General features: G+C 38.1%; 1 protein-coding gene across 1 annotated transcript in view; it reads right to left on the bottom strand.

Moving 5' to 3' along the window:
- Positions 1-1,641: 1,641 nt before the first annotated feature.
- The window catches only part of LOC106044527 (V-type proton ATPase subunit S1), a 55,814-nt gene continuing 39,776 nt past the window's right edge, over positions 1,642-17,679 (bottom strand). The window contains exons 7-10 of the mRNA XM_013194581.3: positions 13,064-13,305; positions 12,384-12,437; positions 6,597-6,834; positions 1,642-2,499 (exon numbers count right to left, since the gene is read on the bottom strand). Of these exons, the coding sequence (XP_013050035.2) occupies positions 2,290-2,499; positions 6,597-6,834; positions 12,384-12,437; positions 13,064-13,305 (744 nt within the window). The 3' untranslated portion in view covers positions 1,642-2,289. The remainder of the gene's footprint in view (positions 2,500-6,596; positions 6,835-12,383; positions 12,438-13,063; positions 13,306-17,679) is intronic.

Raw genomic sequence — 17,679 nt, 5'->3', positions numbered from 1 at the left:
TTTACCCTGGAAAGTGTCATATCAAACACAGCAGACAGGCCCTTTCTCTGAGGACTTCAGCTTTACCGAAGCTAAACCAACAAACCCCTCTTCTAACCTCTCTTAGAATCACCATAGAATCATAGAATGGCTTGGGTTGGAAGGGGCCTTAAAGATCATCTAGTTCCAACCCCCCTGACATGGGCAGGGACACCTCCTACTAGAGCAGGTTGGCCAAGGACCCATCCAACCTGGCCTTGAACACTTCCAGGGATGGGGCATCCACAGCTTCTCTGGGCAACCTGTTCCAGTACCTCACCACCCTTTGAGTAAAGAATTTCTTCCTAACATCTAATCTAAATCTACCCTCTTTCAGTTTAAGACCATTCCCCCTTGTCTATCATTATATACTCAAGTAAAGGGTCCCTCTCCATACTTTTTTTAAGGCCCCTTTAAGTATTGAAGGGTTGCAATGAGGTCTCCCCAGAGCCTTCTCCAGGCTGAACATCCCCATTGCTTACTTGATCTCTTCTGAAAGAGGCCTACATTTTCACTATGGCACAGCCTATGTGAGACTCTTTCCTCCTCCCCTACTCCCAGCCTAGGCAAGCATAGGCATAGGCAAGCATAGGCATAGGCAAGCAAGGGAGGGTACACATATCCTCAGTGACACGCTACAGTCAGCATACTGTGATCTTTAGGCGAGTCTACGGGCTCAAGGGGAGGCTGGACAAAGTCACGGAATATAAATATACCTAGAATTATTAAATACAGACACCAGCTCTTGCTGAGGAAGTCCCCAAGCTTAAATGGTTGAGATCAGAACACATGCAGGAAGTACTAATACTCACCGTACTCATACCACTGCTGGAGACAGGATCCTAAGCTAGGTGGCCTTCTGTTCCTCAGTTCTCATATATCATCACTGTTGAACAAAATCTATTCCAAATTTTGTTGAATCCAGATAAAAATCATGTAGAAGCTGTGTTCTACAAACCAGGCCCCTTGTAATGTCCTTCGTCTCTTGTAGCTACCAGTTACATGACTATTATGTAAATTTTCAATGAGGCCTCATTTGTGTGACCTGCTTTAAAGAGGGAACTAATAAAGTATGTCCAGTTGTCTCTCCTGGGAACTAATTTTTGTGGAGAACAAGTGCCTTTCTAACACTGCATTTTTGTATAGATCAAATGCCAGCATTCTTCAAGGTTTTGAAAAACATCTGGGAAAAATACTGTACCAGTAGAGTCACTCTTGTAGTTACATGCCAGCATCCTTTCTGTTTTCCAGGTCAGGGTTGAATGATACAGAAGGAATAGCTTCACATAGTATTTCATTTACCTCTTTGACTTCATACCAAAAACGTGGCATCCAGGAACGATGGGTAGAAACTATTATTGGTTTAGTTAAATAATTGATTCTAACCTTCCTTCCTCTTTATCATTGTCCTATGACATGGATTAAAATCAAAAAAGTTAGAATTTTTCTCGTGACAAATATAACCTCCTCAGAATGCTATCTTTTTGTTCTTTAACTATTAATAGAACATGTGCAATTTTAACAAAACATTACAAACAAAAGAATAAAAATATATTTTACCTTTCTTTCATCATTTTACCACTTAGTTTCTTATAACATTTAGCAATTCACTCCACAGTCAGATTTCCCAGTGAGAGGCTGTAGTATCTTTATTATTTGCAAAAGAATTCATCAAACTGAATGTTTTCAGACTTCTGGAATCAGTGAGATGACCATAAACATGCTCAGACTTAAACAGTACCTTAGCACAGTGCTTCTAGTGACTTTATAGCTTTTTTTCTCCTTTTCTGTACAAACTTCAAAACTACTCCAAATATACCCAGAAAAAAAGAAGAATGCTAAGAAAATTACCTTATCTCTGTTAAGATATTCTCTGCACTGCACATTTAATCATACTTAGTATGATAATAAGTTTAATTTCTTATTGAATAAGTTATTTATAAATCCTTCCAATTTTTCTCTGTTGCGATAATCTTTCTTTGCCAAAAATATATAATCTGAAGGCAGTTTGTACTGGTCTTTCTAATAGCCAGAGAGAGTAATAACCTTGACAACCTCACGTCAGACCTTAACACAGTTATTAAAAAATCATGGTAATAACAAGCAGAATTATTTCTATTGCCAAACATAAGGGTACTTTTAATATGTAGTTTAATTATCCCATTCTGCGATGATATCTTTTTAGGATACATATACTGTAAAGTAGAAGGGTTATAAAAATCATAAATATCAGCCCAGGAGAATCTGAAGCAGCACTAAATCAATCCATGGCTATTCTGTTTGTGGAACTGACAGAGCTGGACCTTTGGGATCATCAAATCTGCTGTTTGCTGTGAGCTGCATGATCATGTGGACTCCATAGGCCAGGATCCACAGTAAAATTGTAGATGTCACCAAGCCCATCCAGATTCCAGGAGAGAAGAAACCTGTACAGTCACTGGCGTAAGAGAACTGGTTGTTTTCCACGTTGAATCCTTGAAGCTGAGAATGAAGAAAGGTAGATGAGTGCAATTAAATATAGAGCACAGACCCAACTTCCAGGATGTATGTGGGCATTACAAAAAACACACTCACAGCCCATTTAAAAAGAGTGAGAACTAAATCCTTTGCTAACAATTTTCCAGGTCCCCCTTCTACCCAGAAAATTTAAGATGTGGAAGATTTATATTTGGCAAGAGGGAGGTTGTGTTCCCACTTCAGAAATGTGTGTTACTTTTAAAAGTAGATTTCCAAACAAGAAGTGTGATCAGTATAGCTTGATGACCACTTTAGAATCGGGACACTCAAAGTACTCAAAGGCATGTGAACTAAAGCTCCCCAAATAAAAGGAGATGTGTTGAAATACCCTGTTGTTTTTAGGTAATAGCTCCTTGACAAGCAGAACTTCTGAAGCCTACTTTAAAATGCATCTAATGATAGATGACTTTTTAAGCTGAGTTTTAGTAAAAATTCAAGAAGAAAACTGTTGGAAAGTTTTTTTTTCCCCACCCTCTTAGACATCAGAGATGCAAAAGAGGGGAGGCAGCTTACTTCATTGAGGTGTGGATTCTGTGTTGTGTATTCACATATGAAACCTAAGTTTTTCTTGTGCTTAGGGAATCTTGCAGTATTTCATCTCTGACTGGTTTCTCAAAGTGTGCTACTGGTTGTGCTCATGCCGTATAATTTTCCTGAAAAAATCAACTGATTTGAGGATCCATTCTCTGCTTAGCCATCCATTTTGCAAAAATAATCAATAAACTGAATGCCTTTGAGACTGATACCATTCTAAAATTTTTGCTAAAACCAGTCAAAGGATTAGGAAACTATGAAGAAAGGGAAGACAATCCTCCCTCTACACACATGGACATAATGACATAAGCACCGATTCCTTTGAAAGTAAGGGAAACTGACAGGTGGAAGAAAATGAAGGAAAAGAAGATTGTGGATTTTTACTTTTCTGTGTTCCGTGATTACTCTATGCTTTCAAATAAACTAATGTGAAAGCTTTGTGGCAATAACTGAGTTTGTACTTCCTAGGGAAGGTGCTGCTGCACATACTAAAGAAATTAGTCTGTGGCTTGCATACAATGCTACATCAGTGAGATGTCTGGGCTTGAGGTCATTTGTGGCTCAGGCAGCTAAAGTTAAGGTGTACATTATATGTGGTAAAAGCAACGACTATACCTTACAGAATGCTGATTAATAAAGCTATTATCATATGCAGAAGCAAGGCCCATTTAGGCACTGTGGAGGCGAAGATAATTTTAGCACTAAAAGATTTTCCGGGCCTCTCGAAGAATCTTTCCAAGTCAGATCATGGTAGCTAGCTTGCAAATCTTGAATGCTTTCACTACAGGCAGTCAGAGTTCTGATTAAAGCAGGATTACTGAAAGTAAGCCGTTGGGCTGGATAACTGTTTGCACAGTTTTCGAGAATACAGGTGATTACCAAAGCCTTTTCTTGTTAAGCCACTGCTTTGTCATGAAATATAGTCTGAAAGACGTATTTACAATAAAAACAGAAAACAGGTGATGATTTATGTAATGTAAGATAAGTAAGGACTAAAATCCTGAAAAACAACGCACTCTTGTTACCACACTTAACGGGAAATCTCTGAAGCACTTAATAGCTGTGCTTGCTTTAGCAAAGCTTTATCACTTCTGATTTAGAAACAGAAATACTGAATTGCATTATGTTGAACTTACTGGTGATTGTTTTGTTTGTTTGTTTGTTTTTGAAGAAGGATTATGCTTATTGAACCTCTGAGGGTGAAAGCTTTAACTGTACATTCTTAAAATGCAATGCCTACTTTTAGGAAGGAGATGAAGTATATGCAGGATTCTTTTATTGTTTTTCTGAAGCTTAATCATTTCTGTGGGGGTGTTACATCCCAGCTGGGAGGTAAAAATGTGACTACTACTTATGAAAAAGTTAAAAATACTTTAATGTGCTTCTCTAATTTTTGTGAATGCAAAATACAGGATACATGATACAGGGTTTGAACCAGCATCATTTGTCTTGGTTGTACTGGTCTATATTTACTGTTCCTTTTTAAAATGATTTTGTTTGAATTGTTTCCTCATCATTTGACCTTTGACAAAGCCTTCAAGCAAATCTGTTGTTTTCATTGCTCTTAAGAGTACAATGCACATCTAATTTTTGAAGGTAGGAATACTTTAGCCACAAAGGATCCTAAAATTATTAGCTTTAAAGTTTTGGTAGTTTTTGTTAAAAGCAAAGTGGCTTCTAAATCAGTATGATGCATACTAAAGAAAAACTGTGCTTGATGGCAGCCTCCTCTTTAATTTCATAGAAAACTCAAAAACTTTTGAAATCCTCAAAAGGATCATGTAGAATGACCATTCCTGTAACAAAAAAATAATGCATTGGTACCATTTACACCTATGAGTGGTGACACTGTGTAATGGCTTTGTCTAGATATCATCCTACAGAGGTTCTTACATGGTAGTGACCAAGCTAGCTCCAGAACTAAAGCAAATGGCTGCTCATTTCAACATGGTCCTGGAGCAGGCTATGCAAGGCTTCACTGTGTGGGTGCTGTGACCTTCTAATACAGTAATACTGTTTTGATGACCCAAGGTCGTAAACTGCAATTGTACGAGCTAGATTGGCACTGGATCCCGGTCTCTGATTCACTGCATAACACTGACATGAAAATCATGTTCCCAGTGTCAGCAACCAGATCTTGTGCTGGCTGCAATCACTAAGCACATCCCATGTGCGTTTTTTTTTTTCATCTTGCAACATAGCTTGGGAATTACCTAACCTCATTCTTGGTCAAAGACCAATACTGAGATCATTTAGACTTTATTACATATAAGTGGAAGACAGTTGGAAAGGTATGATCTAGTTCAGACAGAATTTACTTAGAAAGTGGCCCAAAATGGAGACTTTCTGGTTTTACTGAGTCTCATGCAATGGAAATGATCTGAACAAGCCTTTGCAGGCTGTTTTTCGTACTTAGGACTTGATCAGAGAAAAAGGCCTTACCCCAAAGGAAAGTTCTGTTGTCTGAACAGTGGAAGGAGCTAATGGTCCAAATCAGTAAGGAAGGTGGGCAGCCTACTACTTCTACTTTTAATCAAGACACTAGTGGAAAGATGGCTGCTAAAGATAGACCAAGACCAATGTTTAAGCGGAAATATCAAATATGGATTCAGATCATTGAGATTGTGTGCTACCAAAATCATAAATATGATTATATTAGCATTTGTATCCAGTTATCATGAGATTAGTGCATCTCTAACAAATAAGAGTCCACTTTGGAATTATTCCTATCATTTCCATGCTCTCTTTAATCAAACAGATCCCTTAATGTAATATTGTTTCAAAATATAAATGTTGATGTGCTTGTCCTAAGCGAAGATCTGTGCCCAAAATAATAAAGATGTAATTGTCTACACCTCACATATGTAGACTGCACTACTGCACTAAATATACAGAAAATCTATATCTCATTAAAAAAAAAAAACAGTAAAAAAAAAAAAAAGAAGAAAAAGAAGCAAACTGCTTTCCTTCTGGGCCATGCAGGACCTAATATTGCTTCTGATTGAAGCTCATGGCAAACCTTCCATTAAATCTAATTGTACTGGGCTTTGTTTCTGTCTGTAGGAGTTCAGACAGTCTATGTCATTGAAAGCTGTAACCACACTAAGCTGTACTTTCCTAGGTAAATAAAGTGCAAAGAAATCAAATAAAAACAAAGTAAGCAGCATAAAGCCACTCACTTAAGAGGCCCATGTTTCCAATAGCAGCCCAATTCATTAAACAGGCATGGAGATTTAGTCATTCTTTGCCTGATTAAGCACATTTGGTTTTATTGGCTTTTCTTCTCTGCAGACAACTTCAGAATTTTTTTGTTTTTCACAGCTGTGCTTCCATGTTCTTATTGTTCAGCAACTGCCATCTCTTTTACCCCTTTATTAAATAGCTCACCTATGGGGAACAGCTTTTCTTTTACTTTTTTTCCTCAGGCTGAATTGAAAGTAAGGGCATTATGAATGTGTGTCGTTCAGCACCTACAATAGCAAGTAATAGTTCTTGGAATTATCTCTGAAATGGCAATGTGTACTCACTTGGAACCTGGAAATGAAAACATCCCAGTTTCTTGCTTCATTGTTGGATGGAATCAGCCTTGCAGGATAGAGACTGCTTGTTCCCACCAGCTGACAATGAAATGAATACTCTGCAGGAGCAGAGATGACAGAAACATTAAACCTAGCAATTTTTTCTTCATCTTGTACAATCTCAACTGAATCCAAAGTGGACCAATTTCTAGCTGAGCCTCCATAGAACTTGTTGGTCATTATAAACCTAGAAAGACAACAGAGAAAAAAAAAAACAGTCCAAATGACAGAAAGAAAAAATTAACCTTCATTCGATAAAGCACTGCTTGCAAATAAAGGTCCATAGTCAGTAGCTGCATACATCACAGTTGGTATCTTGGCCTCCCATGTCATTAGGATTGTTCAGAAGTGAAGAGCCTTTGTGAACATTTCTACTCCTTCTTGGAGTTTCATCTCACAAGCTGTGGCAGGCAAGGAGCAAGCAAATGTGATTTCATTCTTCAAGGGCCTCTACCAATGCAGTATTTCATCAGTTACCACAGTTTATAATCAGCGGAGCTGAACTTGAGAGACTGTCAACAGGCCTGCAGTGGCTCTCAATAAACAATTTATGGGATTTTTTTTTTTTTTAAGATTGCTTTTATGATAGGTACAGGCCTGATAACCATTTTGATTTATCATTGCAATTCTTCCTTGGCTCAGATGCCTAAATAGCAATCTGCCTTTGCAAATGTCTGAATTTACAGTGGAGGACAGATTTTTCTTTCACTAGATGAGGGGCAGGGGTTGTTAGCTCTAGTTTCCTAATTTGTAGCAGGTTAGCCACTGTCCTGGTTTCAGTTAGGACAGAGTTAACTTTCCTCCTAGTAGCTGGTAGGGTGCTATGTTTTGGATTAGGATGAGAAGAGCGCTGATAACATGCTGATGTTTTAATTGTTGCAGAGCAGTGCTTACACCAAGCCAAGGACTTTTCGGCTTCTCGCTCTGTCCTGCCAGCGAGCAGGCTGGGGGTACAGCAGGAGCTGGGAGGGGACAGACCCAGGACAGCTGACCCAAACTGGCCAAAGGGGTATTCCATACCATCTGACGTCATGCTAAACAATATATAGGGGTGGCTGGCCGGGGTGGGGGGCCGGCTGCTCGGGGATAGGCTGGGCATCGGTCAGCGGGTGGTGAGCAATTGCATTGTGCATCACTTGTTTCGTACACATTATTATTATTAATACTATTATCATTATCACTATTATTATTATTGTTATTATTATTTTCCTGTCTTAATAAACTGTCTTTATCTCAACTCACCGGCTTCACTTTCCCGTTTCTCTCCCCCATCCCAGAGAGGGAAGGGGGGAGGGTGAGCGAACGGCTGTGTGGTGTTTAGCTGCCAGCCGGGTTAAACCACAACAGCCACAAATGAATATTTTCTTATTTTACAACAGTCAGTTTACAGTAATTTATAATTATGGAATTTATATGTAAGTTACTACCACTGCAGTATGAACATCTTCCAAATGTTTTGAGTTAGAAATAACTGAGAACATCCAGAAGTACATCGTTGTTTATACATATCAGGACTATGTCTTCATCTTTACCATTTTTACCCAGTTGCTTTTAGGTAATCATGCTATCTCTTAAGGAAATAAACTTTTATCTTTATTGTATGTTGCTTAATACTTTAGCCCTATTTGGTTTATGTACTCATTGATCTACTGTTTGCTGAAGATTTTTTCTGCTTATTGATAACCTCAAAGCATTTAGAAGAAGAATCTTTTTAGGAATAAGTGACACTTGCTACAAAATGAAATATTCTAATATGTCTATCCACAATGGGTATTGCTATTTGTGGATCTAAAAATTTTGGGTAATATTTGGATTCAGTTATTATAGGTTTGAAAAATAGTTAATCTATAAATGTGGCACAATACAGAATATTGTATGTTCCATACGATATACATATGGAGAAGAAAATATTTTCTATTGCTTGTTTAAATCAGTTACTTTCAGTAGCATATCATCCACACAACATAGAGCGTAAACTAAACACAAACAATGTTCCTTAGAAATAAAGACCAAAATCACTACATTAATTGAACTTTTTTTTTCCTTAAAAAAAAATAATCTGTGGCTTTTGATTCATATAACTCCATAATCCTGAAGAGTTTCAAAATCCTCAGAAGAAATCCTAGAACTCAAAGTGTCATTCGGGTGAGAAAAAGACATTTTGTCTTATGGCATTCCTTTATGTCTTAAATTTAAACATCTCTTTCCACACTACATTCATCTGCAAACATCAGTGAAAAAAAGAAAATATCCTCTGATTTGCATCCAGTATACATTCATACATATTTATGGAATGATTTTCTATTGTTAAAATTATAATGTTACAAAATTAAAATCTATATTGTCATAGACAGTAATCGCTAGAAGAAGGGAATCTTTTCCTGATATATAGCACAAACTGAACAGAATTTTCAGCTATAGGCACTAGCTGCACTTTTTCAACGTAAAGAGAAGGACAGTTATAAATAAACAGAAATTTACTTAAATGTTTGTGCCAATCACAGATTTTGGGTGTGTTCTGTACCTTTGCTAAGAAGATAAGAAGACAAGGAAATTCCCTGGAAACTTACTGTATGAACAAACAAGTTTTATAAGGCCATGTATATAAGTACAGTCTAAAGTGACATCTGCGAGAACACTGTCTCTTCGCATTGCAGAAAGACTAAAGCTTAAACTTTGTTACTTGCAAATTTATGAGAATTAAGATTTTAATTAGGGAACTAGTCGCACAAGGTTAGTTTACCAATCCAGGCTTTTGTCCTTAGCATTTTTCCAACCAACTGATAGTAAATTGTCTCCAACAAGGACACCCTTAACTGATAACTGATAAAACTGTAATGCATTACATTACAAAAAAGACATTCAAGTAACAAAAATCAATACTTTTTTTTTCATTTAAGTTAATAAATATTTTCTTAGGTGAATAGATTGTAAACAGAATGAACATGACATAGCAAATGAATGACAAGGGGAGGAGAGATAACGAAGACTTTATTTGTAGAACTGAAAGTTCTTGCCTTTTACAGGAAATGATGTGGTCATATTGACTATCAGAGGCAATACAGGAAGCAAATTTACACACAGCCATTGCGTACTTGTAAGTATTGTGGCACAAACTATTCTTGGTCATGTGCCAGCCTCCCTTTGTGCCAGATAACCATATGAACTCTAAATGCCACCACCTGTTACCATTTCATGCGGCTATTCATTACAAGGAGATATCTTTCTGAAAAGGAAGTTTTCTGGAATTACTACTGTCCCAAAGACTGTAAAAGAAGCACAACTGTTAGGTAAAAGACTTTACAACACAGTTCTTGGATCTATTCCATTCTATATATGCTACACAACAAAAGTCAAGTACTTAGAAGCTTAAGTGGGGAAAAGAGTAAGGAAGTCCTGTCCAGCTAACGCTGTGCACTTCTATCCAGGTTGGCACCGTGCCCCAGAGAAGATGACAAACAGATGCATGAACAGCTGGAGGTCATCAGCTGCTGAGAAAGCTGAGATGCTTTTTTTCTTCCAGCAAAAGCTACTGCCCACTGCTCCTACCCCTGCTGCAGCATTAGTTCACTTTTCTAAAACTCGCACAGCCAGAAACCCTCGAGTACCGCTCCCCAGCAGCTCACCCCTCTATGGCAAGTGCAGGAGGTTGACCACTGCTCTTGCTGGAGGGAGGGAAAGGGAAAGGCAGCTGTTTGCATAAGACGAGGCAGCTATTGCAGTTGCTTGTAGGAGATGGGATATGCCTAGCTGCTCGGCATAACGTGGTAGACTCGTGGTGTTTAAGGGCAAGTTGTGTATCTAGCTCACGCTGCTGAGGTTAGAGTTTATTTTACTGAGGAACAAATTGAGCTATTTGAACGTGCTCCTGTCTGGCATCACTTTATTTCTTCAGGGAATGTTCCCCTACACCTAAGTAGACGGCCTTTACAGGGAAAAAAAATGCAGTCATGGCTCTATCCTGTGTTCCTTCTCACCTCTTTGCCCTCTTTGTGTCCTTTTCACAGAGCCAGAATGTGCTCTTACTAAAAAGTCATCTTGAACAAGAAATGTAATTGAAGTGAACCAGAAGGGGAGCAACCAGAGGTTGTAATGTATCTCTGTGGGTTTTAGAAGTTCTTGAGAACAGACACGGTGGGATAAGCAAAGTAAATAATGCGCTCCTGAATCATGAAAAGATCAATGGATTGCTCTGGTTCTGCTGAGTATGTGTTACATACCCCATGCAATATCATATTACGGTAGCAAATAGAGACCTAAAATGACGTGATTGTCTCTTAAAGCAAGAGAGAAGCCCAAATAACACAAATGACAAGGCATCTCTTTAGCAGAAAGTTTTCTTTACGAAGTCTTCTGAGGTATTGTGGGTTGATGCTGGCCAGCAGCCAAGCACCCACATACCCACTTGCTGACTCCCTGCTCCCATGGGGACAGGGGAGAGAATAGGAAGAGCAAAAGCAAGGAAACTTGTGGTTTGAGTTGAAGACAGTTTAATAAGTGAAAGAAAGAGGAAAAAAGGTGATGCAAAAGCAATCACTTGATCAGCAAAAGCAATCACCAGTGATCATCAAATATCTGAGCAATGGCCACCCTGAAAGCCAAAAACCCGACACCCCTTTCTTCCTCTACCCCAGTTTTTATTGCTAAGCACTTTTCACACATAAAAAATTATCAGTTCAGGCATTTTTTGTGTCTACACACATGAAGCTCTAGATGCTTTTTGGAGGGGCAGGATAGTGGTAAGGCATTAAATAGCAAGGCATATTCATTGTTTTACTACCTATCATGGCCTTTGATCGTAACTACAAGTGTCTCTGTTCACTCTAAACACAACTCCAAACACTTAACTGGCTCTCTTCAAGACAGGTCCTTGTTATATGCAAATTCAGTTCAATGCAAGCTACCTGGTCCAAATCCTTCCCCTGTAACTAAGCAATTAAGTGAGGTACCGAAATGAAAAGAGCAGGAGAGCAGGCCATGTTATCTTTGCCAGAGCTTAAGAAAGCAGCTGCTACTGCTGTGAGGACTGCCATACAGTTACTGGTCCAAAAAGCTCAGTTCTTTCCTCAGCAGCAGGAACAGCAGTTAATTTTTTAACCTCATCTCTAAAGTACAATAGTGAGAGCAACAGCAACAAGTTTTCCCTTTGAGTCTACATACCAGGTTTTCCTTTTCCATATTTTCTCTTCCCTGTTCTTATGGTAGAAGAAGCCTGGTCTTATCACCATCCACAGAGCAGAAAAATTATCAGTTTATGCAACCCTCATTAGCCACGTGCTAACTCCAACAGAGTACACTTGTAATCCTCATCAACACTAAACATGACCCTGGCAATGCAAGTAGACTTCAGCTACTAGAATTATTTACAAATTATAGTTCAATTTCCCTGAGACAAGGAAATAGGATGGAATATAGGAAATAGGAAATCAGACAAGTTCTGATCCTATTAGCAAAACAAGATGCTTCATATGACACAATCTTACAGTATGGTTGTTTGCCTGCACTACTTTTTCAGAACTTTACCTGAGCATGCTAATGTATTCTCTATATAAAGACTATTATTCTTCTCTATATAAAGACCATAATTGTTCTACTCTATGATAACTCCTCCACAAAGAAACAAAAAAATGATTTTAAAAACATTATCACCTAACTCCTCCTCTTTTTTTTTTGTCCTAGTTTACAAATGGGCTTTATACATCACAAAGATTTATTTAAGAATAAATCATAAGTTACCTTATCTCTAGGCTGTTGATCCCATTCACAGGCTTTGTGTATTTTAATGACAGTCTGAGAGTAAGAAAAAGATTTTTAATGTTAGAGTAGTCAGCTTTAATTAGATCATTGTGACATTTCAATCAGGGGGAATATTCTGAATCAATAGGCAATTACAGAAGTCATGTAGCAAAGGTTCACAGTACAAAAAGTACACAGAAAAATATGACAAAATATTTCTATAGTCTTTTTTTTTTTTTTTTTTACCCAAGAACAGGTGTTTCAAAATAAAGGAAAACAGAGATCATGTTTCATTAATGTACTTCCAACTGAAGTACCACCTACCAACTGGCAATATTCCACTTCAAGGGAATTTTACAATGAAACGACCATCTCATTAATGCCAGCAGAGATCTCTGTGACTGTAAGATCAGGCACAGAGAAACCTGTTTGGACCAAATATAAACAAACAAGGAACTAAGTAATGTACAAGGAAAAAAATATAGTAAAAATAGAGGCTGCATCTGAACAATCTTTGTGATCTTGACTCAATGTTCATCCAAGAATATTAAATGCAATATTTTTTATTTTGGGTGCTTTGGAAGAAGAAAAATTTCTGCATTATTAACTTCTCATTGTTTCATTTGATTAGCTGTCAGAACCACATATATGTGAAATGTGAAATTTCTTGTTCTACTCACGTTGTGTTGATGTCTGAGCACTTAGAGGAAGAAATGTCCACATTCGGGATTACAAATGTTGCATTTGTCAAATCTATAAAAACTGAATTGTTGGCTTTGAGGCTGAAATTACCAGCATAGAAAAGGATGCAAGTATTATTTCCAATGGTCACGTTCACAGGAGGATATGGTAAACTGTCTTCTTCCTCAGTGGCCATTAACTGTCGTCTTAAATTCCACATCGTTTCAGTTCTTCTAGAAATCTGGAACAACAGCACATTAACAATTCATCACCTTTGGAAGAGATGATGTCAGCTGAACACAGACCTTTACCATTCTGTCCCACAAGCCCCCATCCTTCTTAAATCTGTAGTTGACCTCAATATGTATAATTGTCTGTCTTTTTAATTAGCAGTATGGAGGTTAATTGGGTGGTATTAACCTTGCTTCCCATGGTCAGGTGTCCACAGATGAAAACAAGCACCATTGACATGAGGTAAATTAATATAAAACTGTGTTAATGCTGCCTTAAGATAGTAGTATGCATTGCTGTTAACAAATAAAAGAAATATATGTATAGATTACAGAAGAATAAACTGAAATAAGTTCACCTCTTTCCTGCGATAAAATCACAAGAAAACTTCAACTTGCCAGCTCAGTGGCCACACTCCTTAGTAACGATAACAGTTTTCACACTGTTGATTTTAACAAGCATGAAAGAAGGCTACTTAAAAATAGCAGAGTTATATTTAGGCTCTTCTGATGGCTTTGGGAAGATCTATGCTCACTTGGCTGAGATGGGGAACTCATATGAGACTTCACTGCAAATACATTTGCTTTTATGAATTCTTTTAATAGGTAGAAGGCATTCTTTATAAAAAGTGCCTTTCTGTATAAGGAAAGTGCCAGCAGTGCCACGTGCCCCTTTTCCCAGGGCAGCTTTGCTGAAAAAATTCCCACTGATGTAAATGGTAAAACCTACATGATCTTATTGGACAAAAACTTTATCCTGTTGTTCGTGTCTCACTCTTTACTTCCTACTCTGTTCGTATCTGTGCTGTTCCATCTGTTTTTAACACTCACATCAGCTTTAAAACTTGGTATTCTACAAGTGCCCTCTGCCCTTGGATAACTTTGGGATACAAGAAATGAGAGTCATAACAGGAGTTACCAGAACCGTAATTATGTGGAACTATTGCCTGGAACCATTTTAACAGGTTTAAAGACAGGCAAGGACTTTTCTTCCAGTCTGGAAGAGAAGCTATAATACCACTTTATAACCTGTCTGTGGAGAGGAGCCCCAAAAGATTTTGTCACATTAACTGCTGCCCTCTAAGAGCTATGGGCCATCTGTTATTTACAGTGCATCGTTGCAGATAGCTATCTCACTCTGAACAAAGCAGAATGGGTCGAGTAAAAACCTTTGACTAAACATTCAAACAAAGATTGCAATCTTCCTCTCCCATACATGCATACTTTATGAATTCCTTTTTAATTCACAGTAGTGCCTTTTCAAATACATCAGAACATGCATTATTTTAAATGAATACCACTTCCTTTAAAAGAAGAGTGTACAACAAAAGAAAATATTCAACTTTTGATATAAAACTTTTAATCTTCCCTTAGGCTCTCCTGAAATGTAATCATTTTATTTCAAACTGAGAGGAAGAGCTGAAGTCTAAATTATATCCTGTCTAACAATTGACTTCACTATGTGGGCCCTGCATATCATCTAAAGAGGGCTTTAAAAACCACCTGCTAATAGCTGAAAACAATGCTACATCAGAGACTGTGATTGGGCTGACTTTGGGGATTAGTTTAAAGTACCTTAAAATAAAAAGAAAGCTATTAGAATATCGTCATGAGACTGCAGCTTTATTTCTATTGCTCTGCTGCCAGTACTTTGTTGTGAGGCTCTCACATAAAGATTCCCGTTGGTCTCTGAAAAGGCATATAAACCAGAAGAGCGTTTACCTGTAAAGAAGGGGTGTCAGGGACTAAGAAATCCATTAGTTTCCTCCGACTAAACCTGTTTTAACAAATTTACTCATGCTGAAGAAGAGAGGCAACACAGCTTGCCAGTCACCTTTCTAAAAGCAGGCTTTGTTTCAGTCATTTTTGTGACTGAAAACAGAGAAAGTCAAGGATTGTGCAGCCCAGCAAGGTCCTCACCTGCACAGCTACAGGCAGGCAGGACAGCTACACCAGACGGGAGCCTGGCGGTACCACCTCTCTGGAGAAATGTCCTCCAAGCACTTACCAGCCTGTCTACTCATCCCTTCAGCTTGAAGGTCTATTTCTATCAGGTACCTGTGGCTGGTGTAATTTAGCACATTAAAAAACCTGAAAGCATTACCTCACAGCGATTCAAGATAATTTACCCCTGAGGCTGGAGGGAGGATATCTGAAATACCCCAGCCTGGGACCCACTGCAGAACCAAAGACAGCAATCGCTGCCTGCCCCTGACCTTCAGTTTGAAGCTGAGAGCTCCCCCACCACATCCCTGCCTCCGTATTTCAGAATAAGGCTTCTTGCTTCTTTGCTGCACAAACATGAGCTTACTGAATTAAAATCTTTTTCCCCATACCATATATTCCATGCTAAGCTAAAAATGACAAGACACTACATTGAGAAATTGATTGTATTTACTTTGAATTCTTGTAAATCAATTATTTAGGAACAACCCATAGTGGAAGTGCTCTCAATCATTAAAGCATATTTTATTCTGTTGCTTAGTGACCCCTTCACCTTTACCTAATCTGAACCATACACACTGAGAGTCACTGTCTTGTTTGTCTGGATTTATTAACGACATTTTAGATCTCAGGTATGCAGTGATCACAAGACCCGATTAAACAAGGTACAAGGAAAAAAAAAAGTGCAATTTACATTGGCTTAGCTCACAACTGAACACCATGGTTACTAACTGAACCTGCAGTAGAAGTAGCCTGGACAAAATTCTTCCCTTTCATCTGGTTTGCAACCCTCCTCATTCAGAATCATCTCTCTTGGAAAGGAGAAACACAGCTGATCTGGCAATATTTTGATGCACCAACATGCTGATCTTTTTCAAAGCAAACAGACCTTAGATCCAAAATTATTCATTTGTTTCGCTGTCACTCATTTTTTTTTTTTTTTTTTTTGTTGGCTGTTCCAAAACAGAATGGCTAGAGACAAGAAAAAAGATATGGGGCCATTTCATATATTTGAAATTACAAACAAATATAAATTGAAAGCTTGCAAACACATATTAAAAAAAATACTGGGAAAACACAATTTTCATTGGCTGAAATTACGAATGGTTATGAACCATAGAAACAGGCTACACTTTGTACTAGTTCCAAAGTGGAATTTTTGGATATAAGTTCAGCAGATGGTTATGTCTTTTTTTTAAGTCTCGTACTTCTTGACTTTTCAATGGTTATGTTTAGCTGTGCACATCAATAAGAATAAGAGAAGTGTCCTGATTGTGCTCATTGCTCCTTTTCATTTCTAACAATATGGGTCTATGACCGCATCTCTGTGGAGCTGTTGCTCTTGTAACAGCTAGAGGAACGAAGAGATCATTCTGTACTTTTAGGGAGTGGAGGGAGTACAGAGGAAGAAGGTTACACTCTCTTTCTTTTTTTAGGTTGTATCTTAGTCTAGTCCTTTCCTCCAAACCAGTACCATGACCTGTGATGTGGTCTCTGTATATCATGCTTAGATGGCAAATGGTCATTTTTCCAAATTTGGTCATAATACAGTTAAACCAGGTGTTGAAATCAGAAAACTACATAAAATCTCCATTTCCATTAATAGCAAAACAAAGCAAAACTCAGAAAGTTCCATATAAGTGCAGAAAGGACCAGATAACTGATGTGACACAACCGTGTGACAGGTGCTACTATAGCACCCCAAAGACAAATACCTGCTAGCTGAACTAGATTTTCCTTTGGTAGCATGAACTGCATCTACCCATAACCTGCCACCAGTAAAGCTTTTGACAGCATACCAAACTGACTGTATATTTGCATTTTCTCAATTTGCTTTAACAGGGATCTTTACAATGCTTTCTTGCAAAGCATCCTGTTAAAAATGATGCTAGAAGGCTGCTGTGTGCTGAGTGCAGCGGTGCTGGTCCCAGCATGATGACAAATAATGCTGCTTGCTGGGCTTTGGCTGAGGCATAGCAGAAGTCACTCAGCATTCACATCGCAGCCAAATATCAGTACATTTCAATTCCTTCTTCTGAAATTTCCATTTCCCTTTCCTTCCTGCGAAAAGAGGTCAGTTTTCCTGTAGATTTTCAGACTGGTAAAAGATCTCAGCCTCACCACAGACAGCAACACCACCACTACTACCAGCCCCAGCTCTGTCAATACATCAGCTTTGCTGAAAGATACTGTACCAAAAATCTGGGATGCAGGTAACGGCTGTTTGTAACTTAATGCTAAAGGTCATCAATTTAAAAAGCAACCACTGGAATTCAGAATCACTGCAAATATGTTCTTTTCAGTGTCAAGTTTAGAAAAATCACAAGCATAGCAAGCAGAAAAAATGTATTTGATTAAACCTATTTCATTGATCCATTGATACAGACCTATAGCATAACAGTACTTTGACCTGTCAAAATCTAGAACATCAAGTAAACAGT

This window comes from Anser cygnoides, chromosome 1, assembly GCF_040182565.1.
Source record: "Anser cygnoides isolate HZ-2024a breed goose chromosome 1, Taihu_goose_T2T_genome, whole genome shotgun sequence".
NCBI lineage: Eukaryota > Metazoa > Chordata > Aves > Anseriformes > Anatidae > Anser > Anser cygnoides.
The sequence above is the reverse complement of the archived record's forward strand: the minus strand, read 5'-3'. Positions and strand labels throughout refer to the sequence as shown.